Here is a 21976-nt window from a genome sequence, read left to right on the forward strand (position 1 = left end):
TACAGGACATCAAGTGTACATCCACATAAAGGTTTATTATAATGAAAATGCCTAGCATACAGAATAAGGATAGAATTTTAAAAGGCACAAGAGAAAAGTTTCAGATTACATACAGGGGGAAACCAATTCAGATCTCAGTAGATTTTTCAACCCATACCCTCAAAACCAGAAGATCAGGGAACAACACACACCAAGCTTTGAAAGAAAATGGATGCCAACCAATAATCTTATATCCAGCAAAATTAAGCTTCAGATTTGATGACGAAACAAAAAAACCTTCCATGATAAACAAAAGTTAAAAGAATTTACAACAAGAAATTCTGCACTACATAGTATTCTCAGCAAAATATTGCATGAGGAGGAAATTTAAAACGATGAAAATCAGCAAAGGAAGAAACCACATTAAAGGAAACACCAATCAAAGGAGAAACCAAGTCAAGTTAAAAAACAAAAATAAACCAAAATGAATGCAAACCACATTTCATAACAGATTTATGTTTGAGTAAAGAACATATAGGCCTATGTAGTTTACGTATATGTCAAAAAGTATGGTTAGATTTAGGGATTGGGTAGAATTAGAATAGCTTTTAAGTCTTTGTATAATCTTTTTTTTTTTTAAAGTTGTAGATGGACATAGTACATTTATTTATTTCACTGTGGTGTTGAGAATCAAACCCAGTGCCTTACACATGCCAGTACAGTACTCTACCACTGAGCCACAATTCCAGTCCCTACATAATCTTTTTTTTTTTTTTTTGGTTAGACACAATACCTTTATTTTGTTAATTTATTTTTATGTGGTGTTGAGGATCAAATGCAGGGCCTCCTCCCTCTACCACGGAGCCACAACCCCAGCCCTGCATAATCTTTTAAATTAAGCACCTAGAGTTATAACTGTGAATTTCAGCTGTAGTCATAGGGATTAAGAATTCTTGGTTAATATTAGAATACAGTTAGAATTATATACAGTTAATAAGAATATATATTATGTATGAGTATATAAAAATAGGAATAATATAAAAACAATTTAAAATTAGAAAGAATATAAAAATAGAAAAATTTATAAATATACAGGATTATGTTTAGTGTTTTCATTTGTGTAACAGTATAGTTTAGAAGATTTGGGTTTCTTGTAGTGACAGGATTATGGTTAACATTATAGTCTCATATATACATAAAAATATATATAATGATTTATATAAATACATACATAAAGATATAATAGATTCAAAGTGATATTTATAGTTTATACATGAAAGCTTTTGTTTAGGGATAACTCAGAGTTACAAATTAACTTTGTGGTTAGAGTTACAGCTTAAAAATATACTAATATAAACATATAAGTAAAATTATATATAAAAACGTAATTACATGTGCTTTTTTCTCTAGTTAGGTTTATGGTAAGGGGAACTGTTAAGTTTTGTGTTAAAGATAGAGTAAGCCTGCACAAATGAACATATATGAATATATATATATATGGATTTGTATGTGAATTTATAAATATATATCTCACAATATACAGAAATATTCATGAAAAATATTGTTTATATGTAACAATGTTTATGAGCTATATTCCATAATGTATAGGTACATTCATATAAATTGTTATGGTTTATATGTATAGAGGTTTCTGTGAGGCATATTGGTAGGTATAGGAATAAGTTTAGAAAAATAGTTTGCATTAGTTTAGTTTTAAACCTTATTATCCAAATATATGAATTCAATATAAATACATATGTGAAAATATTTAAATGTACATGGATCTGTACGTAGTTGATTTTTTTGAGATGATGTTTACACTGTTGTTTAGATATATTTGATGAATATGTAACTGAATATATATAAAATTTATGAGGATTTTATTTAGCATTAGAATACATATGTTTATAAACATAAAGGAATATATATGCAAAAAATATATGGGTATTCCAAGTAATAATTATAATCTTTATATAAAAGACTGATGGTTATGGGTAGGGTTAGGTTTAGTTCTGAGTTAGGGACTAGGCTGAGGGTGAGGGTTACCATTGGAATACCTCTCTCTCTCTCTCTCTCTCTCTCTCTCTCATACATAAATATAGAATTAAAATTATATATGAAAGTTTATAAATATTAAAAAAAGGTCCTAGGTTTGATCCCCAGTACAGCCAAAACATAATAATAATATAAAAATGGATTACATGCCTAGCACAGTGGCACACACCTGTAATCCCAGAAGCTCGGGAGGCTGAGGCAGGAAGATAATGAGTTCAAAGCCAGTCTCAGCAAAAGTGAGGTGCTACGCAACTCAATGAGACCCTATCTCTAAATAAAATACAAAATAAAGCTGGGGATGTGGCTCAGTGGTTGAGTGCCCTGGAGTTCAATTCCTGGTAACCCCCGCCCCCCCCCCAAAAAAGGATTAAAAAAGCTTTAACAAAAGTTTTAAATAAATTGACCTTCAGATGTGTCTCTCTAGCCCAGAGCTCTCCTGAACCCCAGACTTTCGTCAAGCTATCTATCATCTTCTCCATGTGGACTAACAGTAATTTTCGCTGAATATACAAGTTGAATTTCTTATGTTTTTATGCCTTCTATAGCCTGCCCATGTTAAATGATGGAGATTCTTTTCTCTCATTTTCTAGGGCCAAAATTCTTGCAATAACCCTCGATTCATCTTTAGCAAGGAAAAGGTCTTTTACCTTAGTAAGAACCCTTTTGGTGGAATGGCATGTGGTTTCTATAGCAAATGGGTGAAAAAGAATTAGAAGCCAGGCACAGTGGCACACTACATAATCCCAGAAAGTTGGACAGCTGAGGCAAAAGGAGAACTCAAGGGAGGTTGGGCAACTTAGTGAGATTCTTCCTCAATATAAAAAGGACTGGAACTGTAGCTCAGTGGTTCAAATCCCCTGGGTTCAATTCCCCACTGCTGGGGGTGGGGGGATTCTATCTCAATCGCACATTCATCTCCTCTACTTCTTTTTATCCTGTCACTTCTTTAAAAGAGAAGTGACAATTTTTTCTTTTTAATTATTTATTTATTTTGCATTCCTGGGGACTGAACTCAGAGGCACTTGTACCAATGAACTACATTCCCCAGTCCTTCTTATTTTTAATTTTGAGATAGGTTCTCATTCCAGGCTGGCCTTGAAATTGGGATCCTCCTGCTTTGTTTCATGTCCCAAGTCACTGGGATTACAGGCACATGCCACAGCACTGGCTAGGTTTTTTTTTCAGTGCTAGGGATCAATCCCAGGGCTTCCTGCGTGCTAGGCAAATGGTCTACGACTGAGACACATCCCAGCCCTAGAATTTTTTTTTTAAATGATGGAAAACAAATTACAATCTGTTTGATGCTAAAGAAAGGCCCAGTTAAGTTAATTGAACTGATGATGCAAAAGACAGAAAAAGACAACTGCAACAATACTGCCCTGGAATGAGAGTAAAGGCAGTTCATTCTCTACAGAACAACAGAAGAGCATAAGTACATGGATGAAGGTAGATTAGAAGGCTATTTATGTATATGGGACTATGTGGATCTCTTCTAATTTAGTCTATTGATTCTACATACTAAAGGTCATCAGCTGAGATTATGAATCTGAGAGCAAATGCTGAAAGTTTGAACAGAGAGAAGATATAAAAACAGTTGCTTACGAAAGTGAAGTCTTTACAAACTCACATGCATTAGGAGCAGAATCCCTGAAATTTGTGCTCTTTATTGAAGTGAAATAGAATTCTCACTTAAATTTTCTATATGTAATATTAATATTTTTAAGAATTCTGCTTGTTGGATTAAATAAGTGAATCTTTAGCTGTCACAAACAGTATCTATTAGATAGTGAGTCAAGCAGAAAGTATGCATTTGTAAGGTTCAACAGAAAGAACATGAGTTTTAATGGGTTCAGGCTGTGGTTCTATCATTAACTAAATGATCAAATGCCTAAGGCTTGCTAAGACTTAGGTGCCTCGGGGGCTGGGGATGTGGCTCAAGCGGTAGCCGCTCGCCTGGCATGCGGGCAGCCCAGGTTCGATCCTCAGCACCACATACAAAACAAAGATGTTGTGTCTGCCAAAAACTAAAAAATAAATATTAAAAAAAAATTCTCTCTCTCTCTTAAAAAAAAAAAGACTTAGGTGCCTCACCTGCAAAGTGAGACTAAGCACAATACAAAAGACAAACTTCTCAAATTTCACAGTGCTAAATAAATGTTAATAACTATTGTTATTCTCACTGCTAACTATAAATTGACCAATAAACTGTAAAATAACATTTTGAGAATACTGTAATCGGTTTACTTTTTTATTACATAAAAATCTTGGTTGGATTTTTCTCTGTCTGGAAATGGCCCACTTTCTCCCTCGAAAGTGTATTCCCGCTTTACCCCAAAAGCTGCTTATTCGCAAGATAACCCACATTCTCCCTTGAATGTCTCTGCTTCCCTAAATAAACTTCTGACTAAACCTTTGGGGAGAAAAAAAAAAAAAAAAGCTTGGCTAGATGATATTACAAGATCTAAGACTACTCCAGGCATACTTGTGAAAGCTAATGCAGAAATAAACAATTTTAACAGAATAAATTAAAATGAAAGAAAAAAGAATTTTAGATTAGGAAAAAGGCTTCCAAACTTCTCTTCCAATTAAGATTTGCTGGACTCTAATCACTGGAATGCTGCACATTACTGAGTAAACCCTAACCCAAAAGACTCTAATACTGCCTTTTCTCACTGATATCCCAAGAAAACCCATACTTCATGAAATGAGAACTCTCAGCTAAATATATACAGCACTGAAAATAGCACACATATTTTTGAAACATTACATTCTGTAAGATATAAGGATATTCAACTTATACTTATTTAAAATTCCTCTTTCCCCAAGAGATTTCAAATTCCCACAGCTGGAAAATCAACCTGGCACAGAAGGAAAGTATCAGTAAGCTCAGAGCATGGGTACCATGTGAAAGCACTATGGTGAATCAGCTTTTGGTATTCCATAGTCTGAATCCAACAGTACTCTCTTCTGCCTTAGGCCAACACTGCCCTCTAGTGGCAAACTGATTGGCTGTAATGTTCTCTAGAAGGAGTCTACTCAGCTGGACAAAAAAACTGTGCAATACCTAGTTATTATCCTTTAAAGCCAGGATTTACTTAGGCCCTTTCACTTGGATTAATGCTTTTCAATCTCAGATGTGCATTCAAGTTATCTGTGAGAGCTTGTCAAAATCAGGCCTCATGCCCAGAGTTTCTGATTGTGCATGGGCCCAAGAATTACCCATTGAACAAGCACTCACATGATCTGATACTGCTGGTGGAAAGACCACACTTTGAGAACCACTATCCTATGTTAATTCCCTCTTCTACAGAAATAAGCTTTTAGGGGCTGGGGTTGTGGCTCAGTGGTGGAGCGCTTGCCTAGCATGTGTGAGACACAGAGTTTGATTCTCAGCACCATATAAAAATAAAAAATAAAGGTCCAACAACAACTAATAAAATATTAAAAAAAAAAAAAAAAGAAAGAAGTTTTTAGGAGTTGGGGGTGTAGATCAGTGATAGAGCCCTTGACTGGCATAAGTGAAGCTCTGGGTTCAAACCCCAGTACTACATAAATAAATAGATAAATAGATGGATAGATAGATGACAGAAATAGCTTTTAGTTTCAAAGTCCTCTTGGAATGTGGAGAAGAATGCATGTTATTAATATCACAAGTAGAACTATTTAAGCAGAGTATAGAAAAATGTAAGTGACTCATCCACAAATTTGAAAACTAGTTGTTCTGAGGGTCAACAGTACATTAAATGTTCATTTAAATGAAAAACAAAGAATTATTTCTTAGTTATTCACATTTGAAAGAAACACTGCCAATAGCAAGCAATCAGTATGAACATACTATTTTTGAAGCAAAACAAAACAAAAAACGACGTAACACATACATTAAGAGAAAGCAACTGAGGGTCTGGAGTTGTGGCTCAGTGGTAGAGCACTTGCCTGGCATGTGTGAGGTCCTGGGTTCAATTCTCAGCACCGAAAATAAATAAATAAACAAACAAACAAATAAATAAATAAATGATGTATTTACAACCAAAAATTATTAAAAAAGAGAGAGAGAGAGAGAGCGAGAGAGCAATTGAGAATTGTTTTCTAAGGTGAAATGCATTTTATTATTATTTTTAAATGAAAGGCATTTTAGATATACAGTTTGATATTGCTTTTATTCCCAGGTATATGTGGATAGTTTATGAGTAAAGGGAATAAAAAAGAAGAAAGTAGAGCTAGGGATGTAGCTTAGTGGTAAAGTGCTTGCCTAGCATGCGTGAGGCCCTGGATTCAACTCCCAGTAGTACAAAAAAGAAAGAAGGAAAAGAAAGTGTACAGTATGTAAACAGACAAGACTTAAAAACAATATCAAACTCAGTAGCAACAAGCATCCATGACACTCACACTGTGAACCTAAAATACCATTTCCCACTTAAAAAAAAAAAAAATAGGGCTTCTTGGAGAAATTGGCGTATTCAGGTTTGGTGCAGGAATTGTACTTAGAGGGAAAAGCAACATTCCTACTTTGTGCTAAATAACATAAAGGCAGCCCTACTTTCTTGCCCTTCATTTTTAAGTTGAAGGCTAAAAGCAGGGTGGGAGTATAAGAATTTAAGGAAATAAAAACACCATTGTCCAAAGAGTTCTATTACATGTAACCCATTCAACTGACCCTTCTGTATCTAGATGCAGGAAAGTGGTTAATAAAACTTCCACTGGTTGGCCTGAGACTGCTGCAAAATTTTATCATAAAAGCACCAGTGATATCTTACTGAACCTACTCCGAAAAGAAAATCAAACTTAAAAAGCTAGATGTATAATAAAACATAAAAACTCTAGAGTCCTTCTGTCACTTCTGAAGAAATGTTCAGAAGAAAGAACATCATAGTTAGAATGTTTTAGATAAAAAACAAAAGTGAAATTAATCATTTTGGCAAAACTGACAGTCTGATAATCTATAAAAATCAGACCCACAGAAGGGAAATTGCCATTCACAGTGAAGCCACTCACTGCTCTATATTTCTCAAGTATCTAATAATGAAACTCCTCTCCTTTCTTCTTCAATGTCTCCAAATAACTACCTTCCATTTCCCTTATTCTCAGCCCAGGTTTCTATAAAAATAAACTTTAGTACACTGGCATGGAAAAAAATGGTATTTAATAATTTAAGACATTGCACTTATAAACTTTACTATTATTCTTTTTGAACATGTTAACAAATGCATATATAAAAAATCCAATTAAGCCAAAGGAATATACAGTAAAAAAATGACTCTCCCTAACCCCTACACCACAGCTGGCCAGTTCTCTTTCTCAAGTAATCACTGCCACCAATTTCTACATTAATGAACTTTTAATAAATTATTTACATACTGCAGCTAGCTCAGAGGAGTATGCCTCCTTAGTATGCAGGAGGCCCTGGGTTTGTACATGCACGCTCGCACGCGCGTGCACACACATACAAAAAAAGGCAAATGAAGGGGTGGGTTAAAAAAACAAAAAAGGAAACCTTGTTAAAATGAAACTTAATAGAAAAGCAGGGAAGGGGTTAATCATCTTTATAAGCAAAATCAATTTCTGAAAAAACTTTCCTCCCAGGCCTGGCATGTGTAGCTCAGAGGTAGAGCATTTGTCTATCATGTACAAGGCCCTGGGTTTGATCCCCAGAATCACAAAAACAAACATAAAACAACTTTCCTCCTTGTAAATAAAGTTAATTTGACGTGTATCAAACCACTGAAAATGAAGTACAAGAAAACTTCCTGTTACTACTTCATTGTCCTTCAGTCCTAGATGGTGAAAGCAATACACAATTAAAGGAAAACACAAAATGATAAGAAGCAAGATTCTTCCACCAGTGACTGATGGGCTGGGGGCGGGGAAGAAGAGATGAGGAGAAGAAGAGATAGTATTAAAAAAAAAAGCAAATTTTTTTTCTTAGAGTGAATATTTATATGGTGCAATTAGATCATAAACTGTCAACATTTTTCCTAATGATTTGGGGTTACCCTCCTTCCCCAAATAAATCTTCCATATGAAGACAGAGGCAATGTCACCTCTATCCCAACAAGAAAAAGCCAGACCAACCACTGAATCATAACTTGGAATTCACCAGAGGGCTACTTAGGACCACCAAGTAGTAAAAATCCAAATAAAGACAAGCCCCTAAAGGAGATGTGAAGGGTGAGCACTAGCTCTCATGTGTCAGACCATGTGCAAAAGTGATGCAATATCAGCAGGTAGAAAAAGTTCAGCTAACTGAAGAATCCCTGGGATCCACAATTACCCAATGGATTCACACCTAAATTGGATGACTGTCTTCACTAGATGAGTTTTTTAAAAGGCTTGAGGCAGCATGGAAGATTAGAGGGTCTCCATTGGAGCTATAGCCCTGGTGGTGCAGACCTGGAGGAAGCTACCACTAAAAGAAAGACAAGGGGCTGGGGCTGTAGCTCAATGTCAGAGCACTTGCTTAGCATGTGTGAGGCTCTGTTCAGGATCCCCAGGATGAAGTAGGGGGTATACATATTACATAAAGGAAAAAAAGGTAAGACGGGAAGACATAACAATCTAAATGTAGATGTATACGTGTGATAACAGATCTTCAAAAACACAAACCAAAACTGAAAGAACTTATGAATTAAAATACAAAATGACACAGAATTCAATCTTAGAGATCATCAGAACAAGCAAACAGAAGTTTAATAAAGATACAGAAAACCAAACACTTTAACATTAACATTCCAACCAATAATAGCATAATGCATATTATTTTAAGGCTTGCAGGATATTGACCAAATAGAATTTACTGTAGATCACAAAACAAACCTTGACAATTAAAATAAACTAAAATTTCAATGATATCTTCTGATAGCTATAGAACTAAACTAAAAAATCAATTACAGAAAGCTATCTGAAAACTCGCGGAATGCTACAAATTAAGCAATATCCTTAATAAACCACAGTTCAAAGAGAAATTCACAAGGGAAACTAGGTTTAATTGAATGGAAATAAAAAATACAACATATTAAAATCCATGGGACAGCATGTGATGGCACATGCCTAAAATTCCAGCAGTTCAGGATGCTGAGGCAGAAGGATCCTGAGTTCAAACCCAGCTTCAGCAACTCAGCAAGAACCTAAAAAACTCAATAAGGCCCTGTGTCTAAATAAAAATGTAAAAGATGGACTACAGATGTGGCTCAGTGGTTAAGCGCCCCAGGATTCAATCCATGGTCCAAAAAAAAGAAAAAAAAATAGGGTCTCTAACCAACTGTCTATGCAGCCACAGTAAGTAAAATGAGCAAATCAACTCAAAGTAAAAAGAAAGAAGAAAATAATAAAGATATAAGCAGAATTGAAAACAGAAAGACAGTAGAAAAAAATTAATAGAACCCAAAAGCTAAATCTTTAAAAATATCAAGATAATTGATATATCTATATCTAGACTTACCAAGAAAAAGGATACAAATTGTCCATAAGGAAAGAAAGAAGGGTCATAACAATAGGCCCTTGAACATTAAAAAAGATTTTTATCTCCATTAATTTGACAACTTAGAGAAAATGAACCAAGGAACTCCTAGAAAGATGCAAATTAGGGCTGAGGAATATAGCTCAATGGTAAAGCACTTGCTTAGCATGCATGATACCCTAGGTTCAATCCCCAATGGATATAAAGGAGGTGAGGGGAAACAAAGATACAAATTACCAAAACTCACTTGACAAGAAATAGACAACCTAAATAATCCTCCTATTCTCACTCTTCAACTGGGGACTGAAACCAGGAGCTTGCACATGCTAGGCAAGCACTCAAGTACTGAGGGACATCCCCAGTCCTCTCTCTTTCTTCCTTCCTTTCCTTCCTTCCCTTTTTTCTTTCTTTCCTCCTTTTCTTTCCTCCCTCCCTCCCTTCCTTCCTTCCTTCCTTTCTTTCTTTTAAGAGGGTCTTGCTAAACTGCCCTGATTGGTCTTGAACTGGGTGAGATCCTCCTGACTCAGTCTCCCAAGTAGCTTAGATTATAGCTGTGTGCCACTATACCCAGTTAGTCCTATTATCTCAATGAAATTTAATTCCTAGTTTTAAAAAGTTGACAAAACTAGGCATAGATGGATTAATTGATGAATTCCATCAAACATTAAAAAGAAGAAAACAATATCCATTACATACAAATTATTCTGGAAAACAAAAGAGGGGGGGATACTTTCCCAACTCATTTTATGGAGTCAGCATGACCTCAATTCTAAAGCCTGACAAAGATGTTACCAGACAATGAAAGACCAATATCCCTCATGAATATTGCTGTAAAAATCCTCAACCAAATATTTAGCAAATCTGATTCAGAAATATATAAAAACAGCAAATCTCTTTTAAAGGCTTTAATCCATTTTTTAATCCTGACCTGAAGTGACTCTAAAAACAATAAATGGTGTCTCATTCCCATCTAAGATAAATTCTAATTTAAGTACATAATTTTATGTATCTAACTTTACAAGGCTATTTTCAAAGGAAAGGCACAGTAAGGAAATTAAGAAGTAGATTATATAAGAGTTGAAATATCACAGAAGAAACTTTAGATTTAAAGTGATTTATAGGGGCTCAGGAAATAGCTCAACTGGTAGAGTGCTTGACTATCATGCACAAGCCCCCCCCCCAACACACACACACACAAAGTAATTTATAGTCTCATGAACACACACTTAATTAAAGGTAATGAGTCTGTCTCTCCAGTTTCTAACAAAGAAATTTAAAGAGAAAGTTACTAGCCTATACTAAAAAACTTGAATGAGTTTCCTCAGGGTTTCTAAGATTATGACCCAAATCATAAACTCCAATGTACTTTCTGAACATTGACTTAAATACTTAAATACAGTTTGACTTAAATACTTACCTTCAATCTGGCTGGTATCTGAGAATGGTTTCTTCTTTGACTCAGAGTTCTCAGTTTTCTCGTCCACATCCAGGAGAGGAATATAGTCTGTTTTTCCAACAGTTTCCCCCACAACATCCTCAAAGGCCTCTGACTCCAGTGTGGCAATGAAGTCCCGCTTTATCTCTTCCTCAATTTCTGGAGGTGGCTCTGTTAATGCATCTGCAAGACTGAGGTCAGCCATTCTGTACTGTTGCAACTGCCTGTTTAAGGGGAAAGAGATACTTCATTTGATGAGCACAGCAAAGGGAAAGATTTTTCTAGACACTCTCATGCCTTGCCTTTTTTTAAAAAAGAGGCATAATCAAAAATTTTACAGGTAGGGCTGGGGTTACGGCTCAGAGGTAGAGCATTTGCCTAGCATGTGTGAGGCACTGGGTTTGATTCTCAGCAACACATATAAATAAATGAATACTTTACTTTAAAGGTCCCTCAACATCTAAAAAAAAAAAAGAGAGGCTTCCTTATTTGAAAAATGATAAAAGTAACGCAAAAGCATTTTGCCTTTTTTTTTCCGTTTAATAAAATTAAATACCTTTATTTTATTTATTTATTTTATGTGGTGTTGAGGATCTAACTCACTACCTTACATGCCAGGCAAGCACTCTTCCACGGAGCTACAATCCCAGCTCCTTTTTATTAATGTTTTATTAAATACCAAAAAAATCATGTTCCAGAAAAGTTTTTTAAAAAGAATACAAAAAATGGTCAGGTGAGAATATTCCCATAAAATATATTACATTATTATCAGGTGAATGAAAGAGGCTTTCTGACTGAAGACTTGAGTATGGGCCTTTTCTCCGAGTGAGTTCTCCTTCACCAGTCACATGGGATAGCCCCATCCACCAAACCACAACCTTCAGCACTGGCATGAAAAATACAGACATGTCCCCGAATTAGGTAAGGAAGATGGCCACATATATTACTATTTTCATAGAATCCCAAACTCTTAATTTTCAAAGATAATCTGAAGCTAAGAAGTATAATTTATTATAGGAACAACTAAAGATGGCTAGCCTGGAAAATACAAAAATCATGTCGTAAAAAGAGCCCAACAGGGCTGCAATAAACTAAACATTAAGTACTTGCAGAGTACAAACATAATACAGAATACTATCCCTGCTTTCAAAGAGTCTAATTTACTACAAACTCCAAGAGACTCATAAGGATAAGGTGAACTATGAGCCATACTATTGAGTGGGTAAATGTAAGTCAAATAGCAATCCTTAGTTGCATAGTGTAATGATCATTGCTTGTGTTCACCAATAAATTTATTCTTCTGATCTCACCCAATACAAACAAACCAGTCCCCATCCCCACAGGATTAGGGCTAAAACTAAAAGTCTAAAAAAAAAACAATTAGAAGAGGACAATTTTGTGACTACACTCTGAAAAGAAGGCTCATTTTGTTCTTTCAAGGAGAAATGAATTTTCTTCCCATAAATCTTTCTTTTGCTTAATCAGGTAATCTACTTCAGTTGCCTACAACCAATCTCAATGTATGTATCTTGCCCTAAAAAAAAATAATAATAATAATACTAGGGATAGAACCCATGGACAATTTATCACTAAGCTACATCCCCAGTCCTTTTATTTGAGATACAGACTTGCTAGTTTACTTAAAAGTCTCACTGAGTTGCCAAGACTGGCCTTGAACTTGTGATCCTCCTGCCTCAGCAACCTGAGTCTCTGGGATTACAGGTATGCACCCACACCCGACTGCTAACCCAAATTTTTAAAAAGTCAAAATGTATTATGATTCAAGCCACCAAATGGTCAGGGTTTCCTTTCAAGCTCTTCTCAACCATCTACCTCTCCACAACAAATGAAGGACACAGTGAGGAATGTAGTCATTCTCTTCAGTCTTGTTCTCACACATCCTGTCCTCCCACTTACAGTATCCTTTCTTTGCTAGAAATATAAAAGTCACAGAACTTTTCACTCATTATTCTTTGTTTGTTTGTTTCCACCAAGATGTGTGGCCATCACAATTATAAAACGTGTACAAAGCAAATATTTCTAGAACCCTAAAAAATCAGGGGTCATTCTATCCCCAAAACCCAAATCCAACACCTAAAGGCTTTGCTGTATGTTTCAATGGTCAAAGTATAATGTGGAGAGCCATTCTGACACGTGACTGGGCGGCTCCTGTTAAGGGTCTGAGGCGTTCTGGCCCTTTCCTGATGAGAGAACCCGTCCGTGTGGGGGTGTGACTGACCACTGACCCCGGGGACCCAATCACTGACCCTGACCTTAGAGTGCGGCCCCCCCCCTCAACCTTCATTGGATGGAATTATCCCCTGAAATTCTTGTTCCCCAATAAAAGGCTACTCCCTGGCGTGCTTGCTCTCTCTCTCCTGCTAGCCCTGAGTAATCCTTACTGCCCTACGGGTGGTTCGAGGTTGGAGCCAGAGAGGGGAGCCGTCTGGGACCTGGTCATAGAAAAAGGTAACTGAGTCTGTGTGTTTTATTTCGATTTCTGCTAGCTAACTTTTATGCCAAGAACCTCATTAATGAAACCAATGCGCAGGCCGCATGGTGGAGTATAAGGTTGAAGGCATAGGTGTTTAAATACTGAATAGCATCAACTACTGAATTCTACTACACAAAACAAAGTACAGATGGGATAATGAAGCCTGGGAACAAGATCTGTTTCTTCTAAGCAGGTGCTAGTAAATAAGATATTTTTCCAGCACAGGGAATGCTGGAGGAAATTTGTCCAGATGTATATGGGGCTTGGTGAAAATAGTCATTATATATTCCTTATACTATGTAAGAAAAAATAAAATATCAAGATTTAGAAAGATATTAAATACTTAATTTACATAGACTTCCAAATAAAACCTTTTCAAAATTTTAATAAATTTGAGCCTTCTTCCATGTGACTTTTTAATATCAGGCTTCCTACTTGGAGTAGTTACTTTAATTCCTGATCAAGAGTTTCAATAAGGCCAGGCACAGTGACACTCACCTGTAATCCCATTGACTTTGGAGGCTAAGGCAGGAAGATTGTGAGTTCAAAGCCAGCCTCAGCAACTTAGTGAGACCCTGTTTCTAAATAAATATAAAAAAGGGCTGGGGATGTGGTTCATCATTAAGCACCCCTGGGTTCAATCCTGGTACCGAAAAAGAAAAAGAATTATAAATGACTGGGCTGGGGTTGTTGCTCAGTGTAAGAGTACTTCCTTAGTATTATGAGGTCCTGGTTCAATCTTCAGGTACTGAGCAGGTAGCAGGATTGAATTCAGGGGCACTTGACCGCTCAGTCACACCCCCAGCCCTATTTTGTATTTTATTTGCTTATATTTTATTTAGTTGCCAAGTATCTCACCACTGCTAAGGCTGGCTTTGAACTCCTGATCCTCCTGAGTCAGCCTCCAGAGCTGCTGGGATTTCAGGTGTGCGCCACCATGAGTGACCCATCCCCTTTTTTTTAAACAGGCAAAGTCTAGATTTATTGAAAGCAAAGGTAGCACTCCTTAAGATAGATTGGAGTGGGCTGAGCAAGAGAGAGGCTCAAGTTCCCACTGTCTGGAAAATTAGTGTTTTATATGCTCATCTCATCATTTTTTAAAACGGTAGGGGCTGGGGATGTGGCTCAAGCGGTAGCGCGCTCGCCTGGCATGCGAGCGGCCCGGGTTCGATCCTCAGCACCACATACAAACAAAGATGTTGTGTCCGCTGAGAACTAAAAAATAAATATTAAAAAATTCTCTCTCTCTCTCTCTCTCTCTCTCTCTCCCCTTAAAAAAAAAAAAAACCAATACTTTAAAAAAAAAACGGTAGATTTTTTTTTAAAAAAAATCCTTTTCTTAAAACAAATGTGATATTTAAATTTCCTGTGGCTTGGGGGAGTAGCTCAGTGACAGAGCACTTGCCTAGCACATGTGAGGCACCACATTAAAATAAAGGAATGATGTCCATCTACAGCTACAAAAATAAAAAATAAAAAGTAAAAGTAAATTTCCTATGGCTTGAATTCCTTAATCACATTTTTTTTTTCAAATCTAGTATTTCAAATCAATAAAAACTGGCTTCATGCATACAGAAATGTTACACCAACTTCAATTCAACTCCTAAAGAATAGTGGTAAACACCACTCTTCGCTTTTGTAAAGTAATTATGAATTAAATTATTTATAAATTTGCATTTCAAACCTGAGGTTTATTTTGAAGCCATAAACTCTGTCATAGTAGTACTATACTCCTTCAGTGCTAAGAGCCAAGTATATGATGCATGGCATTTTTGGTCGAAAGGTGACGCCAGCTAGTCATTGAGATGATATGATTATGTTAAGATTTGCATTCATATGGATCTTGGACTCCTGCTGTTCACCTAGGCCAGCTACGGGACTCCTGGAGAGTTCCCATTGGTTGGGGAAGTACAGTAGGAGGGAGTTCCGGGGGAGGGGCGCTCTCTGAGGGTCCAGGAGGAGGCCACGTGGGTGGATCGAAAATCTTCCCGGGGGGCATACCGGACATTGGTGGCAGTTTCAAAAAATAATAAAAGTTTGTTCCTGCTTGAGTGGCTCGTGATTTTGTGCCCAGCCAGACTGCGACAACTGGCGGCCCGCACGGGGAACACCTGAAGCTTGGAGGTGAGTAAAATTGCTCGCCCCTGAGGGAAGGCAACAAAATGGGTGACCATTTCAAAAAACAATGTGTTCTCGTTTTGATTTATCTTGTTTTTGTTTCAAGCTGCCTATCCCTAGAATTTTCTCAGGCAAACTGGGAAAAATGGTTGGCTCAAGGTTTGAAGTTGTTCAGCCCTGAGAAAGAGAAAACTGATACAACTATTCTTTGTTCGGTTTTTGTTTCATTCTGTTTCGGTTTTGTTTTATGCTATCTTATTGGGTTGCGTTACCTTTATAGTAGATTAGAAACTAGTAAAAAACAAACCGAAAGACTGTTAAGTAAATTGTTAGAGGTCCAGACTATGGTAGAAAACATGTTAGGTCAAGCGAAAAAGAAGGTCTCTCAAGCTAGTCAGACAGAGGAAGATTTGAAGAAAGAAAGCTTAGAGAAAAAACAACCATCAGGCGGGGAATTACAACAGGAGGCTGCTACTAACCCCGTTCTATCACCAGAGGGCATAATTCAACCAACAGCTCCATCTACAGCTGAGCGGCCCTCAACTCCCATAGTTGATGGACGGAATCCTGAGGCAGGACCCCAAAGATTAGCATGCCCTGTACTTAAGCAGGCAGGAGGGCAACGAATTCACAGTGCTTTAGAATTCAAAACAGTGAAGCAATTAAAGGAGGCTGTAACAACCTACGGGCCACAAGCACCCTTCACTGTGAGCATGGTCAAATCCATTACCAACTTAGACATGACACCAGCAGACTGGGCTAACATGAGTCGATCTGGCTAAATGGAGGACAATATTTGTTATGGAAGGTTGCCAATGAGGAATTTTGCATGGAGACAGCTAGGCGAAATGCAGCAGCCGGTTACCCTCAAAGAAATCTAGATATGTTATTAGGAAAAGGACCTTATGAGGGTCAACGGCAACAAATTGAATATGATCCTGGCGTATACGCACAAATTGCTGTAGATGCAATTAAGGCATGGAAAACTTTACAGGGGCATGGAGATTTACAAGGACAATTACCTAAGGTAATACAAGAAGCTAATGAACCTTACGCTGAATTTGTAGATAGGCTTATTCAGACAGCTTCTAGAGTATTTGGAGATACAGAACAGGCAATGCCATTTATAAAACAACTGGCTTATGACCAAGCAAATCATAATTTTAATTTTGGAAAATTAAAATATTTACATGTTACAGTTGATACTTCTTCCGGATTTCTGATGGGCTCCCTTCATGCCGGAGAAAAAACTAAAGATGTTATAGCTCATTGCTTACAAAATTTTGCCACTGTGGGCGTTCCAAAACAGTTAAAAACCGATAATGGTCCTGGTTATGCGTCCACCTCTTTTAAACAATTTTGCTCATCATTTGGCATTACTCACATAACAGAAATTCCATACAATCCACAAGGACAAGGCATAGTTGAAAGAGCTCATCAAACTATTAAAATGTACTTATTAAAACAAAAGGAGGGAATTGGAAAGGGGTATATATCCCCCAAAGATAAACTTAAAATAACCCTTTTTACTCTAAACTTTTTAAATTTGGATTCATCAGGGCTTAGTGCTGCGGAAAGACATTTGTATCCAAAAAATGTACATAAGCCTAAGGTACTTTGGAAAGATATTCTAACAGGACAATGGAAAAGTCCTGACCCAGTGATAGTCTGGAGTCGGGGCTCTGTTTGTGTTTTTCCACAGGAAGAACAGCAGCCGATTTGGATTCCAGAGAGACTAACTAAAACAATTTCTACAGACCAAAAGGAAGATGATTCGACTCAAATCCATAACAGCTGATATCCAGATCTCCAGCTTGGCTATTCTTACATCTGCGACAGTGATTAACCAGGATGCTTTTTTCAATATCTATTTTATTATTGCTTTTTCCCACATCATAAAGTTCTATTTTATTTTTGAGCTCATACAGACCTAGGTTAATGTTTTTTCTGATCAGTTTTATTTTTTGACTGTGGAGTTTTTGAACATTGCAATGGAGATTTCACCTAGGTAAAGCTACAAGGCCTCTACTATTGTCTTATGTGTTATATGTTACATGTACACACTTCTGTTTTGTGTTGTATGTCTGTATGTGCGTATGTCCATATATCACATGAGGAGCGCTCATGCACATGGATCCAAAAATTTTTATTATTATTCACGTGATTTTAATAGTTTAATTTAATTTGGATAAACAGCTGTTGAAAATTGTTTTAATATATGAACAAATAGAAGGTTAACAGATCTGTTTGTTTACTTTCACCTTTCCTTTTCATTATATTTAATAATTCTGTTCAGGATAATGTAAATTGTTCTAAATATTGTTTTCTTAGTACCTGTTGAAATGTTACATATTTTTTTTTAACATCATTGTCAAAATTCCTATTTTCATCCCAGTGCCGGTGAAGACAAAGATAAAACCAAACTACAACTTCTTCGAGAGTTATCACAACAAACCGTGTAAACTGATACATCAATGATTTATAACTCAACAAGTAATGCTCAATCAATGAGTCGATTTATTTTGAAAGGATATGGACATATTAATAGATTCCTCTGCTTTAAACTGCTGACAAAACTTGCCTGGACTATGTATCACTTGTATGCTTTATTTTGGGAGGATATGGACATATTGATAGATTCCTCTACTTTGAACTGCTTACAGAACTTGCCTGGACTATGTATCACTTGTATGCTTTGTGATCTATTTGTTGATGCAGCGAATTATGGTAGTACTAGCATATCTTTGCTGATGTGTCACCAGTGATGCAATTTTTCCTAGGAGCCATTAATTGACTTGGTGTCATGACATTTCTGTATCCTCCTCCCTTCTACTAGTGATGGTCTAATTTTGGGGGCCAACAGAGGTGAGGTAAAGAACCTCACCCCCCCACCGGCACCAAGGCCAAATTTGGGGGCCAACAGAGGTGAGGCAAAGAACCTCAACCCCCCACTGGTACATAGGCCTATCCACAAGTATGGCTATATGCTGGACCGGTAGTCAGTGACGGGTATGATCCAATTGCAGTGGTATCAACCTAAGACAGGAGGCTAACGCCTAAAAGTCAGTTTTCCGATGACGGGTAAGAACCATATGTTGAATTGGACAAACCTAACAGGCACGGTCCCTAGCCAGATTGCTTGTTACTTAAACAGAAGGGGGGAGATGCTAAGAGCCAAGTATATGATGCATGGCATTTTTGGTCGAAAGCTAGCCATTGAGATGATATGATTATGTTAAGATTTGCATTCATATGGATATTGGACTCCTGCTGTTCACCTAGGCCGGCTACAGGACTCCTGGAGAGTTCCCATTGGTTGGGGAAGTACAGTAGGAGGGAGTTCCGGGGGAGGGGCGCTCTCTGCGGGTCCGGGAGGAGGCCGCGTGGGTGGATCGAAAATCTTCCCGGGCGCGTACCGGACACTGGCGGCAGTTTCAAAAAATAATAAAAGTTTGTTCCTGCTTGAGTGGCTCGTGATTTTGTGCCCAGCCAGACGGCGACAATTCAGGTCTCAAAAATGTAAATTAAGAGATACTTGTGCTCAAATGTTCACTGCAGCATTATCCAGATTAGCCAAGATAAGGAAACAACCTAAGCATATGCTGATGGAAGCTATAGTTTGGGTCTTAAATGTCCTTGGAAGGCCCATGTGTTAAAGCATTGGTCCTCAAATAGGCATTATGGGAGGTTATAAAGCCTTAGGAAGGGCCTAGTGGGAAACCTTCAGATCACTGGGGATCTGGCTTTGAAAGGGATAATGGAACCCCAGGCCCTCCCTCTTTCTCTCCCACTTCCTGGCTAAGAGGTAAGCAGTTTTACTTGGCCAAAGACTCCCACAATGATGTACTGTCACAGGTCTAATGGAATAGAGCAAACCAATCAAGGACTGAAACTTTTTAAACTGTGAGCCAAAATAACTTTTTTTGTAAGTTAATCATCTCAAGAATTTGTTACAGTAATGGAAAGATGACTAACACAATGGATGAATGGGTAAAGAAATCATGGGTGTGTGTGTGTGTGTGTGTGTGATGGAATATCATGCATCCGTTAAAAATAACTTTTCATTTGCAACAACATGGATGAAACTTGAAGACATTACACCAAGTGAAAAAAGCCAGATAGAAACAAAAATACTTCATAATCTCATTTATATGTGGAATCTAGTATATAGTTTCCAGGTACTCTAACATACATACACACAGACAAGGTAATTAGTTGAGATGGATATGCTAATTTGCTCGACTGCAGTAATCATTTCACCAAGTATACAAAAACATCACATTGTAACCTTAAGTATACATAATTTTTTATTATTTTTTTAAAGAGAGAGGAGAGAAAGAGAGAGAGAGAGAGAGAGAGAGAGAGAGAGAGAGAGAGAGAGAGAGAATGAATTTATTTTTTAGTTTTCAGCAAACACAACATCTTTGTTTGTATGTGGTGCTGAGGATCGAACCTGGGCTGCACGCATGCCAGGCCAGCGCGCTACCGCTTGAGCCACATCCCCAGCCCTACATAATTTTTTAAATGTCAACTAAATAAAACCATTGTTTTTGGTCTTTCTAAAAACATATAAAGAGAATTATTCCCATACCAACTTTTTTCTCCTATTAAGTATCTTGTTTCCTCTTGGTACAGAGGATTGAACCCAGGGCCTCATACATGCTAAGAAAGTGTTCTATCACTGAGCCACATTCCCAGCCCTGAGCAGCTTTTCATTCTTGAACTCTGTTCCAGCTCTAGGTAAACTCAGCAAGACTATGGCGTTCTTCTCTAGAGCTGCTCCCATCCCATCCCAGTCCACACTCAACATGACCAGCAATAATTATACTTTTACCAGTGTGGAACTGGTGGCAAAAACTGGCAGTTAAAAAAAAAAATAGTAATTTTGCTGCCAGTAAACTCTATTTGGAGTGGGAATTAGAAATCCTGTGGCATGACAAGAGTCTGCAGCAAATGCAATATCAAACTGAATTTCACTACTAAAATTATGAATTCCGCTAGTGAATAATGACTATTAAATTTAGGCTTCAGCAGCTTTTCAGAGGGAATCATAAACAAGAGTTCAAATATAATTTCAACTTAAGACAGTAGTAGCGGCACACCCAGAACCCATTCACAACACATGAATGTGGGTAGGAAGTCCAGTCCTTTGCCCATACTGCTTTATATCTGAAATATTATTATAGCTCCAGATCCTGCCAAGGAAAATGACAAAAATTGATCATTAAAGAGTTTGATAGGGGCTGGAGCTGGGGCTCAGTGGTAGGGCACCTGCCGTGCACGTGTGAGGCCCTGGGTTAGATCCTCAGCACCACATAAAAATAAATAAAGATATTGTGTCCATCTACAACTAAAAAAAATGTTAAAAAAAGAGTTTGATAAAAACCTGACAAATTCTAATGTCGAAGGATTCCACAAAAAAATCATTGCTTTTCCCTTTTCTATGAGAACAACTGTTACCACATTAGCCTTTGAGAGCTTTCCGTACTAAAAACAATAAAGGATGTATACAATTAAACTGTTTCATGGTCAAAGAAATATGAAGGAACATTTGTACTATCCTTAATAACATACAATAAGGGCCCAATAGATAAAATTTCCCTCTAGAAATATTATAGAAGTCTCACAGTGCAATCTACTCATGTTTTTCCTGATTTAGAACACAGGTAGCCAGACTGAGGCAGGTGAACTGCAAGTTTGTTTGTTTTGTACTTTTTATATCATCTATTTTTTTCTCTTTTCACATTTTTTTACTGGTGCATTTTGGTTGTGCATATTCATATATGTGCACAATATAACAATATAATTTGGTCCATATTACTCCTCGATACTTCCCCTAAGGACTGCAAGTTTGAGGACAAGTTTGAGGCTCAGCAACTTAGAGGAACTCTGTCTGGAAATTAAATTTTTAAAAAGGTCTGGGGATGTCGCTCAATGGAAGAACACTTGGCTAGCATACATGAATGAAAACACCAATACAGCTTAAATATTATTTAACAGATTGTAGATTCTCAAATAGCAGCTTCTTAATCCACAGTAAACCTTCTCCCCCTAGATCCCTACCTGCACATATTCCCACACCAGCTCCTGGACTAACTGTGGTTTGGCTGTTTAAATTTGCCAGAAGGCAAAACTGATAGAATATAACAAAATTGGAAAGTGAGAAGGTCACTTGACTGAGAGCATCAAGGCAACCACCTAGCATCTGCATCTCAATGGTTTAGCTATTTTTATTTGTCCCACACATAATTAGAAGTATGACTTAAAAACACATGCACACAAACTCTACTTATAGAATAAGCAGGGCTAGTAATGTTGGAAGTGAAAGTATAAGATTTTAGTCAGAAAACCTCAGTTTTCAATAAATTAACAAGATTACTTAATTTTCTAGTTATTGTGTTTATGTGATTTTCTGTTTGTTTTGGCACTGGGGATTGAAGCC

The 21976-nt window shown here is 37.1% G+C and overlaps 1 protein-coding gene across 16 annotated transcripts in view; it reads right to left on the bottom strand.

Moving 5' to 3' along the window:
- The window catches only part of Map4 (microtubule associated protein 4), a 169938-nt gene that overhangs the window by 94021 nt on the left and 53941 nt on the right, over positions 1-21976 (bottom strand). For all 16 annotated transcript variants that reach the window (XM_046436419.1, XM_046436409.2, XM_046436413.2 and 13 more), the window contains one exon: positions 10905-11146. In XM_046436419.1, coding sequence (XP_046292375.1) covers positions 10905-11127 — 223 coding nt within the window. In that variant the 5' untranslated portion in view covers positions 11128-11146. Of the gene's footprint in view, positions 1-10904; positions 11147-21976 lie in introns of those variants that run through there.

This window comes from Marmota monax, unplaced genomic scaffold (genome assembly GCF_021218885.2).
Source record: "Marmota monax isolate L192 unplaced genomic scaffold, Marmota_monax_Labrador192_F-V1.1 WCK01_AAM20220418_F8-fsc00021, whole genome shotgun sequence".
In the NCBI taxonomy this organism is placed as follows: domain Eukaryota; kingdom Metazoa; phylum Chordata; class Mammalia; order Rodentia; family Sciuridae; genus Marmota; species Marmota monax.